Source organism: Canis lupus, chromosome 9 (genome assembly GCF_048164855.1).
Source record: "Canis lupus baileyi chromosome 9, mCanLup2.hap1, whole genome shotgun sequence".
Lineage (NCBI taxonomy): Eukaryota > Metazoa > Chordata > Mammalia > Carnivora > Canidae > Canis > Canis lupus.
The window spans coordinates 71,694,969-71,711,499 of NC_132846.1; the positions used below are offsets into that span (position 1 = coordinate 71,694,969).

At 41.9% G+C, this 16,531-nt stretch overlaps 1 protein-coding gene across 4 annotated transcripts in view; it reads right to left on the minus strand.

Moving 5' to 3' along the window:
• The window catches only part of MOK (MOK protein kinase), a 62,492-nt gene that overhangs the window by 28,998 nt on the left and 16,963 nt on the right, over positions 1 to 16,531 (minus strand). For all 4 annotated transcript variants that reach the window (XR_012037256.1, XM_072840008.1, XM_072840007.1 and 1 more), the window contains one exon: positions 10,067 to 10,181. Coding sequence is in view for 2 of the 4 variants with exons in the window: in XM_072840008.1 (XP_072696109.1) it covers positions 10,067 to 10,181 (115 nt within the window). In the remaining 2 variants the exon portion in view is untranslated. Of the gene's footprint in view, positions 1 to 10,066; positions 10,182 to 16,531 lie in introns of those variants that run through there.

Below are 16,531 nucleotides of genomic sequence, written 5' to 3' on the forward strand. Positions count from 1 at the left end.
GGGGGAAGCAGAGGGAGAAGAAAGCAGATTCCCCACTGAGCGCAGAGCCTGACATCACAGGGCTCCATCTCCGGACCCAGAGCAGGACCTGAGCCGAAACCAAGAGTGGGACACTTAACCAACGGTGCAGTCGCCCTGGAAGGGTTTGTTTGTTTTTTTTTTGTTTTGTTTTGTTTTGTTTTATTTATTCATGATAGGCACACAGTGAGAGAGAGAGAGAGGCAGAGACACAGGCAGAGGGAGAAGCAGGCTCCATGCACCGGGAGCCTGACGTAGGATTCGATCCCGGATCTCCAGGATCGCGCCCTGGGCCAAAGGCAGGTGCCAAACCGCTGCGCCACCCAGGGATCCCCCTGGAAGGGTTTTTATCGAAAAGTTTATCTAATCCTTCCAATCTGTAGGAAGAAAGTCCTCAAGCTGAAGGGGAAGAAGTAGTTATATTAATACTAGACAAAGTAGATTTCAAAATAAAGATTATCACTACCTATAACGACTTTGTGATGATGGAGCAGTACATCAAAAAGACAGGACAATGTGCTAAATAAGAGAGCTTCACACACAAGGAATAAAGCCTGATGGCAGAAAGAAGAAAAAGCCAGAAGTTCCAGTACTCCTCTACATAACTGACAGAACAGTCACTGAGAAAACTGGTAAAGATGCACAAGATCCTAACAATACTGTTAACCACCTTGACATAACTAGCCTTCTATCGCACCCATATTTAACACCTTCATTCAGATGTTCTTCAATCAGATGAACAGGCTGGACCCAAAGATAAGTCTTAATAAATTTCCAAATACAAAGACTTATGGAACATATTCTCTGACCATGAGGGACTTAAATTAGAAATCAGCGATAGTAGAGGGGCACCTGGGTAGCTTAGTCAGCGAGCCATCTGGTTTAGGCTCAGGTCATGATCCCAGGGTCCTGGGATCCAGCCCTGCGTCAGGCTCCCTGCTCGTGGGGAGTCTGCTTCTCCCTCTCCCTCTCCCTCTGTCTCCCCACTGCCACTTTGTGCTTGTGCTCTCTCTCTCTAATAAATAAATAAGGTCAAAGGAAGGAAGGAAGGAAGGAAGGGAGGGAGGGAGACTAAACTAGGTAGAAAAGCCCTAAATATCTGGAAATCAAACACATTTGTAAATAAACCACAGGTAAAGAAGAAATCACAAGGCAAATTAGAAAACATTTTAAAGCAAGCAATAAGAAAACAACATATCAAGACGTATGGAATGCAGGAAAATAGGACTTAGAAGTGCATTTGTGCTTTAAATGCTTATGTAGAAAGGAAGAAATGGAAAAAATCAATTATCTATGTTTTCACCTCAAGAAGGTAAACAAAGAATAAATTAAAACAAAACAGGAGAAAAGCAACAATAAAGAGCAGAAATCAATGGCACAGAAGAGAGACAAACAGTGATGCCTGAGTGGCTCAGTCGGTTGAGTAACTGACTCTTGGCTTCAACTCAGGTTGTGATCTCAGGGTGGTGAAATCAAGCCTTGTGTCAGGCTCCACGCTTAGCAAGGAGTCTACTTGGGACTCTCTCTTCCCTGCTCCTCTCACCCCCAGCTCTCAAATAAATAAATCTTTTAAAAACAGACAAATAATAGAGAAAATTAATAAACCCAAAGTTAGTTCTTTGAAAAGATTAATAAAACTGATAAACCCCTAGCAAGACCAATGGAGGAAAAAAAATGAGATAAAACACTACCACCAATTCCTAGTATCAAGAATGACGGAGCGGACATCACTAGAGTTAGATTATTAAACAGATAAGAGCGTATTATGAACAAGTGTATGCCAATAAATATGACAATTTAAATAGACAAATTCCTATAAAAAAATTACCAAATCCAACACAAACTTGAAAATCAATGTAGCCCTTTGGGGATCCCTGGGTGGCTCAGCAGCTGAGCACCTGCCTTCAGCCCAGGGCATGATCTGGGAGTCCTGGGATCGAGTCCCATATCGGGCTCCCTGCATGGAGCCTGCTTCTTCCTCTGCCTATGTCTCTGCCTCTCTCTTACTGTGTCTCTCATGAATAAATTTTTAAAAAAATCTTTAAAAATATTTTTTAAAAAAGTAGCCCTACGTTTACCAAAGAAACAGAATTTGTTAGCAAAAGCCTCCTCACAGCTGATGGAAGTGTTCTAAAATGGGATCATGGTGAGAGCTGCACAACTATATGTTTCCTTACAATGGGTGGACTTTTATGATATGTAAATTATATCTCAATGAAGCTTTGAAAAACCTTATGAAAATCCCAAATTACTTGGTATGGTTCTATTTGACTGTAACATTCCGTGGGACCAGGGTACCATCATCCACTGCCCTGCTTTGTCTCCAGCTCATCACCACTATGAATGATGTTGTGATAAACATCACGGGGTATGGGGATGAAGCTTCCCCACGAAGGAAACTTCTAGGCCCAGGTGATTTCACAGGTAGATTATTTCAAACATTTAAGAAAGAAATACTCTCACACATTACAAAAGGTACATGAGTGGCAAATAAGCAGCACATGAGTGAGTATTCAGCATCACCAGTCATCAGGGAAGTGGAAAGTAACCAAAATAAGACTCCACTACATACTCAACAAGGGGGGCTAACATTTCAGACTAACACCAAATGCTGGAGTGGGAGGAGGTGTGCAGAGCACCTGCAACTCTCATTCTTTGCTGGTGGGGATGCAAGCAGGTATAATCACTTTGGAAAGAGGCTTGGCAGTTTCTTATAAAGTTAAACACCTACCCTTTGATTCAGCGATTCTGTTCTAGGTAACTGCCAAGAAAAATGAAAACCTATATCCCAACAAGACTTGTACATGAGGTTTAATTAATAGCAGCTTTATTCATAGCAGCCTGAAACCAAAACCACTGAAAAGTCTGTCACCAGGAGAAGGGATAAACAGATTGTGTCATGCTATGAATGCTACTCTGCTACTCGGTGGTAAAAAGGTTGGTAAAAAGGTATAAACTGCCGGAGCCACAGTGTGGATGAATCTCAAAGACTTCATGCTGAGCCAACAGAGCTGGTCAAGAGAGCACATTCAGCACTTTCTAGGAGATACCATTTAGTACGAATTTCTAGCAGAGGATAAAGGAAAAAAAGCCAGAAGAGTGATTGCCTTGGATGGGGGTGGAGAACTGCCATGAAGGAGCTTTCTAGGTGACAGAAATGTTCTATCTCTTAATTACATGATAATATCCATTTGCCAAAATTATAAAGAAATGTGCATTTTAACGTATGCAAATTTTGCCTTAAAAAAAGAACCGTATACTAACAAGCAAGCAGGGAAGGAGGCCCGGTGGAGATGCACAGGAAATAAAAATCACAGGCGTGCTGATTCTGGCTGCTGGGCACCTGGGGTTCATTATACTGTTCTGTTTACTTTGTATACGTTGGAATTTTCTATTATTATATTCTTTGTAAGTAAAAGAGCTTTTAAAGTGACTCACGAATTTCTTGCCTTTGTTTTTATTTAAAACCTTACAAAGCAGACTTTATTTTTGTAAAAATAATTTGAGGACCATGTAGTCATGTGACTTGAGAAAAACCACGGGCCAAGTCAAGACCAGACGGCTACATGGCATTCTGCAGCAGTGAGGAGCGCTGGAAAGAACAAGGCTCTGGACCTACAACAGACTCGGGTCCCACGCTGGGCTTTACTGCTTGCCAGCTGGGTGATACCGGACAGGTGAGGGGACTGGGCTCTCCAATCAGGCTTCCCTAACCTGAAAGAAAGCAACGACAGCATCTTTCTTCTAGGGCTGCAGTGAGGATTAAATGCTATATGTACAAAATTCACCCGGCGCTGGGCGTGGCGCCAGACCATTGGTGAACAACTGCTGTCATCTTTATCACGATTTCTGCTATCGCCCCGCTTCAATTTTCTCAAGTCTTCAAACCCCACTCACCTGCACTGTTATATGGCAGGCTGTGACTGTGGATCAGAGCACAAGCACTGTGCTGAATGCCTACCTGCCCTCAGTCAACCCTCACAAGGGCTGATCACAAGGCTGATCACAGGACACTATGAGGGAGATGTTAGGTAGATACCCCACATGGTATATACAGAACAGCTGAGACACAGAGAGATGGAGGAACCGTCCAAGGTCACATAACTTCAGAGCCTGAGCTAGTCCCTCTGCCACTAGGAGTGGCCCACGTGTGTTATTCTTATTGCTTCAGGACACAGAGAGATCCTATAAATATCAAGACCACAGATTTTTTTTTTTAAAGAAACTCATTCTGTCTCTTCATAGTATTTTTATAGGAAGAATATGGAATACAATCATAGCAAAAAAGAAAGGGGGCCCTCTAATTAACCATTGCACTTGCGGGGAGTACAGGTGGAAACCATGCTGAAGATTTACCAAAACAGGTATCAAAAGGGCTGGGTCTGCTGGCTCCAGCAAGTAACTCCCTTATCCCCAAACTGAGCCTTCGAGCCACTCTGGAGAACAACCCTTGGAAGCTGAGAGTACCCTTCCCAACAACAATCCTGATGAACTCACTCATCCGACCTCACCCGGACTTCACATGAGCAACTATTATTGCAGGTGCTGTCCAGTTCTATTTCAGTAAAAGGGGGAGGCAAGGAATGGAAGTAAAACCTGAAGGAGGTGGGAGTCACAAGCTCCAAATACCAACCTCGTTCTGCCCGTGTGACTCAGCGTGATTTTCCTGTTACTGCTTCTCGTTTCTCATGCCACCCACACAACTGTGCAAGGTGACTCTGAGGATTTACTTAGACGAGGATAAATCAGCAAAAATTGATTTCCAAAGAACGGAAAATTATTCTTCAAGCGAATAAGATTAAATTTTTTAACGATGATAGATACTCCAAGAGCTAGAAATATTATTTTCATGGGTAAAAAAACAAGAGAACATTAAATTTGTGGATCAAGTATCAGTGACACTGGAGCATCCAACAAATTTGCAATCTGCTTCCTAAAGATGACCCTCAAGGCAGCTGTCTTTCTTCTAGAACTTTCTTCTAGAAACAATAAAGTCCAATTTTTCCAGCACCATTTATTGGAGAGACTGTCTTTTCTCCAGTGGATAGTCTTTCCTCCTTTGTCAAATATTAGTTGACCATAAAGCTGAGGGTCCATTTCTGGATTCTCTATTCTGTTCCATTGATCTATGTGCCTGTTTTTGTGCCAGTACCACACTGTCTTGATGACCACAGCTTTGTAGTACAACCTGAAATCTGGCATTGTGATGCCCCCAGCTATGGTTTTCTTTTAAAATTCCCCTGGCTATTCGGGGTCTTTTCTGATTCCACACAAATCTTAAGATGATTTGTTCCAACTCTCTGAAGTAAGTCCATGGTATTTTGATAAGGATTGCATTAAATGTGTAAATTGCCCTGGGTAGCATGGACATTTTCACAATATTAATTCTTCCAATCCATGAGCATGGAATATTTTTCCATCTCTTTGTGTCTTCCTCAATTTCTTTCAGAAGTGTTCTGTAGTTTTTAGAGTATAGGTCCCTTACCTCTTTGGTTAGGTTTATTCCTAGGTATCTTATGCTTTTGGGTGCGATGGTGAATGGGATTGACTCCTTAATTTCTCTTTCTTCAGTCTCATTGTTAGTGTATAGAAATGCCACGGACTTCTGGGCATTGATTTTGTATTCTGCCACACTGCTGAATTGCTGTATGAGATCTAGCAATCTTGGGGTGAAGTCTTTTGGGTTTTCTATGTACAGTATAATGCCATCTGCGAAGTGGGAGAGTTTGACTTCTTCTTTGCCAATTTGAATGCCTTTTATTTCTTTTTGTTGCCTGATTGCTGAGGCTAGGATTTCTAGTACTATGTTGAATAGCAGTGGTGAGAGTAGACATCCCTGTCTTGTTCCTGATCTTAGGGGAAAGGCTCCCAGTGTTTCCCCATTGAGAATATTTGTTGTGGGCTTTTCGTAGATGGCTTTTAAGATGCTGAGGAATGTTCCCTCTACCCCTACACTCTGAAGAGTTTTGATTAGGAATAGATGCTGTATTTTGTCAAATGCTTTCTCTGCATCTATTGAGAGGACCATATGGTTCTTGTTTTTTCTCTTGCTGATATGATCAATCACATTGATTGCTTTACGAGTGAACATCCACATGCAGAAGAATGAAACTAGACCATTCTCTTACACCATACACAAAGATAAACTCAAAATGGATGAAAGATCTAAATGTGAGACAAGATTCCATCAAAATCCTAGAGAAGAACACAGGCAACACCCTTTTTGAACTCGGCCACAGCAACTTCTTGCAAGATACATCCATGAAGGCAAGAAAAGCAAAAGCAAAAATGAATTATTGGGACTTCATCAAGAAGCTTCTGCACAGCAAAAGAAACAGTCAACAAAACTAAAAGACAACCTATGGAATGGGAGAAGATATTTGCAAATGACCTATCAGATAAAGGGCTAGTATCCACGATCTATAAAGAGCTTGTTAAACTCAACACCCAAGAAGCAAATAATCCAATCATGAAATGGGCAAAAGACATGAACAGAAATCTCACAGAGGAAGACATAGACATGGCCAACAAGCACATGAGAAAATGCTCCACATCACTTGCCATCAGGGAAATACAAATCAAAACCACAATGAGATCCCACCTCACACCAGTGAGAATGGGGAAAATTAACAAGACAGGAAACAACAAATGTTGGAGAGGATGTGGAGAAAGGGGAACCCTCCTGCACTGTTGGTGGGAATGTGACCTGGTGCAGCCACTCTGGAAAACCGTGTGGAGGTTCCTCAAAGAGTTAAAAATAGACCTGCCCTACGACCCAGCAATTGCACTGCTGGGGATTTACCCCAAAGATACAGATGAAGTGAAATGCCGAGACACCTGCACCCCAATGTTTATAGCAGCAATGTCCACAATAGCCAAACTGTGGAGGAGCCTCAGTGTCCATCGAAAGATGAATGGATAAAGAAGAATCAGCCATTAGAAACGACAAATACCCACCATTTGCTTCGACGTGGATGGAACTGGAGGGTATTATGCTGAGTGAAATAAGTCAATCAGAGAAGGACAAACATTATATGGTCTCATTCATTTGGGGAATATAAAAAATAGTGAAAGGGAATAAAGGGGAAAGAAGATGAGTGGGAAATATCAGAGAGGGAGACAGAACATGAGAGACTCCTAACTCTGGGAAACGAACAAGGGGTGGTGGAAAGGGAGGTGGGCGGGGGGTGGGGTGACTGGGAGGGGGGCACTTGATGGGATGGGCACTGGGTGTTATCCTATATGTTGGCAAATTGAACTCCAATAAAAAGAAATTTAAAAAAAAATGTAAGAAAAAAAAAGAAACAATGAAGTCATTTCTTCCTGTAAGTTAGAAATAACAGCAGTACCTTTACCAATTGATACTGTGGGGTACAGATTTAACAAGAGAGGACCATATGTTTAAATAACATATGTTTATTTACTTCTCAAAAATGGATGACAACTACAGAGAAGAAAATAATGAAACATTAGTATCTTTGATATCTTTGAAATATCAGGGGGCAGCCCAGGTGGCTCAAGCAGTTTAGCACTGCCTTTGGCCGAGGGCCTGATCCTGGAGACCCAGGATCGAGTCCCACGTCAGGCTCCTTGCATGGTGCCTGCTTCTTCCTCTGCCTGTGTCTCTGCTTCTCTCTCTCCTCTCTGTGTATTCTCAGAAATAAATAAATAAAATCTTAAAAAAAAAAAAGAAATATCAGGAGGAAGCTTAGCAGCAACAGGAGCAATTCCATATTGTCAGTGGTTACTTTTATTTATTTTGATTTTTTTTTTTTACTTTGAAATCATTTTAGACTAACACAAGAGTTACCAGATAGAAAGTCCCCATAACCCAGCTTCCCCTAGTGTTAACATCTTACGCAACATTTATCAAAACTGAGAAAGTAATGTTTGTACAGTTCTATTAACTAGACATTTTATTTAGATTTCCCCAGCTTTTCCGTGAATGTCATTTTCTCTTCTAGGACCCAGGACACATCATTATAATTAAGTCATCATGTTCCCATACTGACCTCCAGTCTGTGACGGTTCCTGTCTTTTGTTTTTTGCTAACTTGACAATTTTAAGGGGTACCAGGCAGGTATTCCATAGAATGCCCCTTAATTTGGTCTGATGTATTCTCATAATTAAACAGATTACGGACTTTCGGGAAAGAACACCATCTTTGATGGACACCTTTCTGTACCGTATTACAGATATCTCTATCTTCCTGAAGGCACACCCATGACCAAGTGTGATTTCTCCTGACGGCCAGCTCAACAGAACAAGTGTAACCGCATGTTCCTCTGACACACAAATAATCCCAGAAATGCCTCAAGTCTGCAGGCTCTGTCCAGTCCACTTTTTATATCTATCTCTAAACAAAATAACAGCCAGCAATCATTGCTATAAGCACATCCACCCCTGAGCCTGACAGTGGAACCTGATGGGGGATTCCAATCCTCTCCTGATGTGCAAATGCATCACATCCCGCCATTCAAAGTCCTTTCTCTGTTACTCTGGGGGTGCGGTGCTTCTCTCAAAGGTAGTTGTTTCAGAAAGCCTGCTCTTTGGGTATGGGATAGTTAGTACACTGTGCATCAAATCCTCCACCCCAAATAGTTTAAAGGTAAAGGTGGAGTAGGAAGAAAGATAAACCCAGAGATGCAGAACACACAGAGGAAGGGAGGAACAGAGGAAAAGCTGAAGACCCAGACGCTTCAGAGTCCTGGCAGCAGTAGGTAAAGAACCGGATGCTCTGGGCAGTGAAGGGGGAGGATTCTGGGTCGGTGAAATCTGGATTCAAATATGGTTCTGCCCACCTAGTGACCTATAGTGACAACTTGTCAAGCTACTTCAGATCTCTGAGCACCTCTCTTCGTGTGCAAACCAGGGATGGTTACAATTACCCCATGGGGAGGTCACAAAGGTGACATTACTATTCTCAATACTCTCTAACTGTCCTGTGCTCCTTTCTGATCTGAGAAACAATCTTTTGTACTAAGAGTCTAAAATCAAGGTTTATATCCTGAAACACTTCAGAAGACTGTGTGTGGATGTTGGGGAATGTCTACTTTTTTTTACAACTTGCTTTTACTATTTAGAGACCTCAATTCCTTTGATATTAAACAAAGGCTGAGCTTCAAGCCTCTCTACTGAAGTTTCCCAGCTGCCGTGAGGCAGCCGCTGCTTCATTATTCTGACAGAGCTGCCTAATCACATCTGCTGTCTGGCTCATTAGTGCCCTATGTTAGAAAGCTGCAAGTGTGAGGGATTTAAGAGACTGCTCTGAGGGCCAAAGCCACAGCAGTCCTCCAAGGGATGAACCTAGAATAAGAGAGCTTCCCTCTCCACAAGTGGCAACTGATTCCTTTCAGGGAATAATTTTTCCAACTCTATCTGGAAATTGTTTTCCAATATATTAATTGATTCACAAATAATTAAATCATAGGTACCTCTAATACATGGAGACTAAGGTTTCCTTTTTTTTTTTTTTTAATAAATTAGGAGTTCATCTTTTTTTTTTTTTTAAGATTTTGTTTATTTATTCATGAGAGACACAGATAAAGAGAAAGAGAGAGAGAGGCAGAGACACAGGCAGAGGGAGAAGCAGGCCCCATGCAGGGAGCCCGACGTGGGACTCGATCCCAGGACCCTGGGATCACGCCCTGGGCCGAAGGCAGACACTCAACCGCTGAGCCACGCAGGCGCCCCGAGACTAAGGTTTCCAATTTATATTTCAACTATTAAGATTCTATTATAAGAGTCCAACATACAACTTTCAGGAACATATAGGTTATTTAAAGTGAGGCATACTTTTACAATTTAAATGTTTTGTGACCATTAATTACTGATATTACAGTAAGCCTGGACATGAATATAATCATAAACAGAAGAGTTATCATAAACATGAATAGTATCATAAACATGAAGTTAGCTCATAACTATCATAAACATAAGTTAGTCCCTAATAGGTGTTATTACATGAATAACTTTTCACACTAAGTGGCCCTTCCTGCTCTAAACCTGTAGCTGCATTTAGTTGTGAGTACATTATCTGCCCACCTACCTTTCAAAGTGCTGCTTCATCTGTTTGCATGCATAGTAGCTTCCGTCTCTCAGGCTCTGCATCTTCATAACTTCAGAAAACGTTCCCTCTCCTATTTTGCCAATGGCTTTATAGTCTACGAATAAAAACAATTACACAGATGAAATTTATGTATGCATATACTTTGTACTCACTTCCAGAAGCAAGCTTTTTTACCCATTTATACAATAGCCCAATGCCAACATACCGAGGACTATTACTCTGGTTTCTAGGATTCAGGGCTCCCCTCAACTCACAGGAAGCTGCAAGCACAGGGGAACTGGAGAAGATGGTCAAGAAGAGCAAACTTCCAAGTTACAAATAAAAAAGCACAGGGATGGAACATGTCACAAGATGACAGACCACAGCTAACACTGTTGTATGACATACAGGAAAGTTGTTAAGAGAACAGTCCTAAGGGACCCTGTCACAAGCAGAAAATTTTGTTTCCTTTTTTCTTTTTATCAAATCTACAGGGGAAGATGGATGTTAGCTGAACCTATCGTGGTAATCATTTCACAATATGTAAACCAAGCCATCATGCTGTACTCCTTAAACTTACACAGTGATGGGTGCCAATTATTTCTCAATACAACCGGGAAAAAAAAAAGTTAACAGGATTTTCTTACATTGGGGAAAAAAAACCCAGCTAGGTTGTGTGTTGGCAATGAGCACCATTTCCTCCTAGTCTGTCTGTGCTCCTCCTCGTACAGCAGGGAACGTCTCAGCCTGAATGCCACCAGCGGTCAGAGGCTCAGCTACCCTATAAGGGCTGGAAAATAGGCAACCAGAGCAGTGGAGGCCGACTGGGGCTCTCTAGCAGGAGCACCTGAGCAAGGGCTTTGGCTATGGTGATCTTGCACCAGCAGCCTCAGGGTATTCTACTGAACATCAGCCCCTGGGGTTCTACGGAGGCCCAGGTGATCTGTGGCAAGTTCCTCTCATTCTTGCATTTCCTGATTTTCTGAAAGCTGATAGTAGCTTCCCTGGTTTTAAAACTGCCACCACCACCATCAGTCAGTCCAGTGCAGATAATGGTTTCACAATCTCTCATTCACTGTGTTAAATCTCATCCTGTTTGAAATACCTAGAGCAGTTTCTGTTTTCCTGACCAAACCCTGACAGATGCAGGCATGTATATCTTGAGATGAGGTGCTGAGAACAAAAAATCTAAACAATCTAAAAAATGCAGTCAGGTGGTAGACAGCAAGTTGGGGCACTGGAGAGCCTGGTGTACCACGGCAAAGTCCCAAGTGCTGCCTGCAGTAACTGCTGCCTTCACAGAGCAATGTCTCCAGGGCCTGCCAGCCTCTGGAAGGCGGTGGAAAGGGGCAGTGTGGTGGGGTGTGTGGAACACTACTGATTGCCCAAGCAAAAGATTTCATACAACAACAAACTCAGGGAAGAAATGCTACTAAAAAGAAAGAAGAAGAAAGAAAGAAAAGAAAGAAAAAGAAAAGAAAGAAAAGAAAAGAAAGAAAAGAAAAGAAAAGAAAAGAAAAGAAAAGAAAAGAAAAGAAAAGAAAAGAAAGGCTACTTTTCAAGCAGAAATGGAAGGAGTGAGAAAAACCCAGAAAGGGGACACCTGGGTGGCTCAGCGGTTAAGAACCTGCCTTCAGGGATCCCTGGGTGGCGCAGCAGTTTGGCGCCTGCCTTTGGCCCAGGGTGCGATCCTGGAGACCCGGGATCGAATCCCACGTCGGGCTCCCGGGGCATGAAGCCTGCTTCTCCCCCTGCGTATGTCTCTGCCTCTCTCTCTCTCTCTCTCTCTCTCTCTCTCTCTCTGTGACTATCATAAATAAATAAAAATTAAAAAAAAAAAAAGAACCTGCCTTCAGCTCAGGTCGTGATCCCAAGGTCCTGGAATCGAGTCCCACATCAGGCTCCCCACAGAGAGCCTGCTTCTTCCTCTGCCTCTCTTTCTGTGTATGTCTCATGAATAAATAAATAAAATCTTTAAAAAAAGAAAAACCCAGAAAGGAAAGTCTTACTGGGTTGAAAAAGCTCCGGTAGTCCAAATAATAGGAGCGTAAGTCTGGAAAATAATGTTGACAGGAGCAGTCTGAGAGACCTCACAGTCGTACAAATGGTTCAGGATGGCACCAAGATCACAGAGAGACAGCTCGTCCGCATCCTAGTCAGGTATTGGCTTCACAGAGCTTTGAGGGAGGTTCCACAGATTGGGACGAGACACAGAAAGCAAGACCTAAACGAAATAGGGTAGGCTTTTGAACTATGTCTAGGAAAGAACCTTGAGTGTGGAGCTAACCAGAAATGAACAGATCAGAAACCTATCAAACAGACTCAGTCCATAAAAAGCCCATTACCTCTGGGTCCCAACCCTACACAGGCAGAGGGCACAGCACAACTCCAAAGAAGGCCATCCTCTTCAACATCTCTCTCAGACAAGACACTTTTTTAATGCCTGTGTGTCTTCTGATTGGAACAAACCAACAATAAAAGACACAACTTTTTGAGAAGTGATAATGTTTTTAAGAAATGTAGGGGATCCCTGGGTGGCTCAGCAGTTTAGCACCTGCCTTCAGCCTGGGGTGTGGTCCTGGAGACCTGGGATCGAGTTCCACGTCGGGCTCCCTGCATGGAGCCTGCTTCTCCCTCTGCCTGTGTCTCTGCCTCTGTGTGTGTGTGTGTGTCTCTCATGAATAAATAAAACCTTTAAAATTTTCTTTCAATTAAAAAAAAGAAACATAAATATGTTATTAAACTCAACACCAAAAGAACAAATAATCCAGTCAAAAGTGAGCAGAAGACATGAACAGACTTTTCTGCAAAGAAGACATACAAATGGCCAACAGACATATGACAAAAAGCTCCACATCACTTGGCATCAGGGAAATACACATCAAAACCACAGGGAGATACCACCTCATACCAGTCAGAGTGGCTAAAATTAGCAAGTCAGGAAAACAACAGATGTTGGCAAGGATGTGGAGAAAGAAGAACCCTCTAATAATGGTGGGAAAGCAACCTGGTGCAGCCACTCTGGAAAAGTGTGGGTCCTCCAGAAGTTAAAATTAGAGCTACCCTATGACCCAGCAATTGCACTATGGGTATTTACCCCAAAGATACAGATGCAGTAATCCAAAGGGGCACCTGCACCCCAATGTTTATAGCAGCAATGTCCACAACAGCCAAACTATGGAAAGAGCCCAGATGTCCATCCACAGATGGATGGATGAAGAACATGTGGTATAGGGACGCCTGGGTAGCTCAGTGGTTGAACATCTGCCTTTGGCTCAGGTTGTGATCCCAGAGTACCAATATCAAGTCCCGCATTGGGCTCCCTGCATGGAGCCTGCTTCTCCCTCTGCCTGTGTCTCTGTGTCTCTCTGTGTCTCTCTTGAATAAAATTTTTTTTAAAAAAGAACATGTGGTATATATACAATGGAATATTATTCAGCCACCAAAAAAAAAAAAAAAGAAATCTTGTCATTTGCAATGTCATGGATAGAACTAGATAGAGGGTATGATACTGAGTGAAATAAGTCAATCAGAGAAAGACAATTATCATATCAAATATTCCATATTATCATTTCATTCCTACATGGAATTTCAGAAACAAAACAGGATCATAAAGGAAGGGAGGGAAAAATAAAACAAGATGTAATCAGGAGGGAGACACACCATAAGACACTTTTAGTCACAGGAAACAGACTGAGGATTGCTGGAGGGGAGGGGAATGGGCATGAATGAGGGCACACGATAAAATGAGCTCAGGGTTTTATATACAACTGACGAATCACTGAATTCACCTCTGAAACTAATAAAACACTATATGTTAATTAATTGGATTGAAGTTTTAAAAGGGGAAATGTATAAAAATGAAAAAAGTCCTTATCTGTTAGCAAGAAATATTGAAGGATTGCCAGGTTATGATATGATGTGTAGGGATTTGCTTTAAAATGCTCTTATACATTCTCATTTGCCACTGCTGAACGTGTACACTGGGATAGGCATTTGGAAGGCAATTTGACAATACCTGGGTTTTTTTTTTTTTAATTTTACTTATTTATTCATGAGAGATACAGAGAGCAGCAGAGACACAGGCAGAGAGGGAGGAGAAGCGGGCTTCCATGCAGGAGCCCGATGCGGGACTCGATACCGGAATTCCGGAGGCAAAGGCAGATGCTCAACTGCTGAGCCACCCAGGTGTCCCGACAATACTTGTTAAATCTGTAAGACATTCATACCCTCCGACACAGCAATTCTAAATAAAGAACTTATCCTATAAAAAATATTTGCTCAAATAGGCATGATACGAGGATCTTAGTTCAACATTATTTAATAGGGAAAAACTGATGGTTCCCCCCATCATGGAACTAGACAAATTACATATGGTTATCCACATAATGGAATATATTTAATATATTTTTTAAAATGACACAGATTAGAGGTGCCTGGGTGGCTAAGTAGGTTAAGTGTCTGACTCCTAGTTTCAGTTTGGGTAGTGATCTCAGGGTCATGGGGTCGAGCCCCGGGTCAGGCTCCTTGATGGACATGGAACCTACTTGGGAATTTCTCTTCCTCTGCCCTACCCCCACCCTCTCCCTCTCAAAAAAAAAGAAAAGAAAAAAGAAAAAATAATAATGACACAGATTATTCCTTAAAGACAAAACATTTTGTGGCTCTCTCTGAGGGGTAAGTTACAAGTGTCTCATCCTCATCATCTAAGTTAGAGATTTTCCATGAGAATGCTGTTTCATTAAAAAGCAACAATAAACACTACAGACTCCAGGAAAAAAAAAAGTGGCAGGGGTAAGAGTGGCAAAATGTCATCACTGTTGAAACCAGGTGATGGTACACATGAGGGCTCACCATATTATTTTCTCTACTTCTGGCATGCTTGAAGTTATCCATAATAAGAAGAATAACAAAGTAAAAGCAGAGGAAGTGGCAGTCGCCGTGGCAGCCACAGCATGCTCAAAGACAGCAGGCAGAAAAAAAAGAAAAAACCGAACCGCTGACACGTGGACCCCCCCCAAAACACACACACCCACATGCTCACACCTCTGACCAGCTGAGAGAGAAATGAACTCCCAGGATACCTGAGAAGATAAAGGTGATGGAGAAACTACCAGGAAAGTCTCCCAATGGGGAACACCCACATAGGACTTCACATGAACCATGAAAAATACCTCTTTTGTGGAAACCCCCTGAGATTTGGGGGTTTATGTATCCATTACAGCACCTAGTAAGCATACCTTACTATGCCTGATATGTAAACATCGTGTCATAAAACAATGATAGGCTTTTCAGAATTTGTATTTATAAGATTTTACACACAAAAAATAATCTTTTCGGGATGCCTGGCTGGCTCAGTTGGTGGAGCATATAACTCTTGATCTCCACTCAGGTCCTGATATCAGGGTCATGAGTTCAAGCCCCACTTTGGGCTCCACACTGGGTATGGAGTCCACTTTAAAAAAATTTTATTTTCAATAAATATTCAGTGACTTTAGCTAAAAAATTCAATCTATACCTAATTTTTCAGAACAAACTTATCTTGGTCTCAGATTTTACTTACTTACAAGTTGTCAAATTAGTCTGCTACTGTTTCATGAGTACTAGCAGAAGACATAGACTCTTGGATTAGAGACAAAGACCTTATGACTCATGGTACAGCAAGCATCAGCACATTCACATTCGTCCCCCTGCCCCAAAGTCTCATTGTGGTGACATGATGGGCCCAGATGACACCTGTACATGCAACGGACTGCTTTACAGGATTGGACCCCGGGGCCAAAGGCCCAGCACTTTCTGAATAAGCAGCACAGAAGCCAGATAAGTCCTGTCATCTGGCACACTCAGCAAGAACTTGTAGAGAAGCTCAGGGCACACAGCGAACTGCTTCCCCCAACAATTCATCACAGTGTTAACACATACATCAACCAATTTTACTGATACAGAGTATTTGGTATGGTATTATTCTTACCTATAAATATTCATATATGTGTAATATTCACTTTAATGTTACTTTGCAATCTTACTCAAAATAACGATCAATTTCAGTGTATATTTTCAAATACTTTAGCTTCAGGCCACACAAAATGAGAAATTCCTATTTGTAATTACATATTTGGAGAAAATGTTTTTCCCCAAGAACAGCATCTAACCATGTTATTACCATTCAAAATACCACATAATACTGCCATACTGTAGTAATTGCCACAGGAGGAAATAAGAACCTGTGCATATGGTAGATGTTCAACAACTCCTGAAAGAAATGACAAGAAATCATTGTTAAAGCTTCTCACAAAAATTTATTTTCCAAAGACGATTTCTAGGGAGGGAGATAAAAAGCACTGAGAGGATGTAGTGAGTTGAGTGGTGGACCCCAAAAAGATATACCCTCGTCCTAACCCCTGGAACCTGTAACTGTCACCTTATTTGGAAGGTCTTTACAGGCATAATTAAGTGAAGGATCTT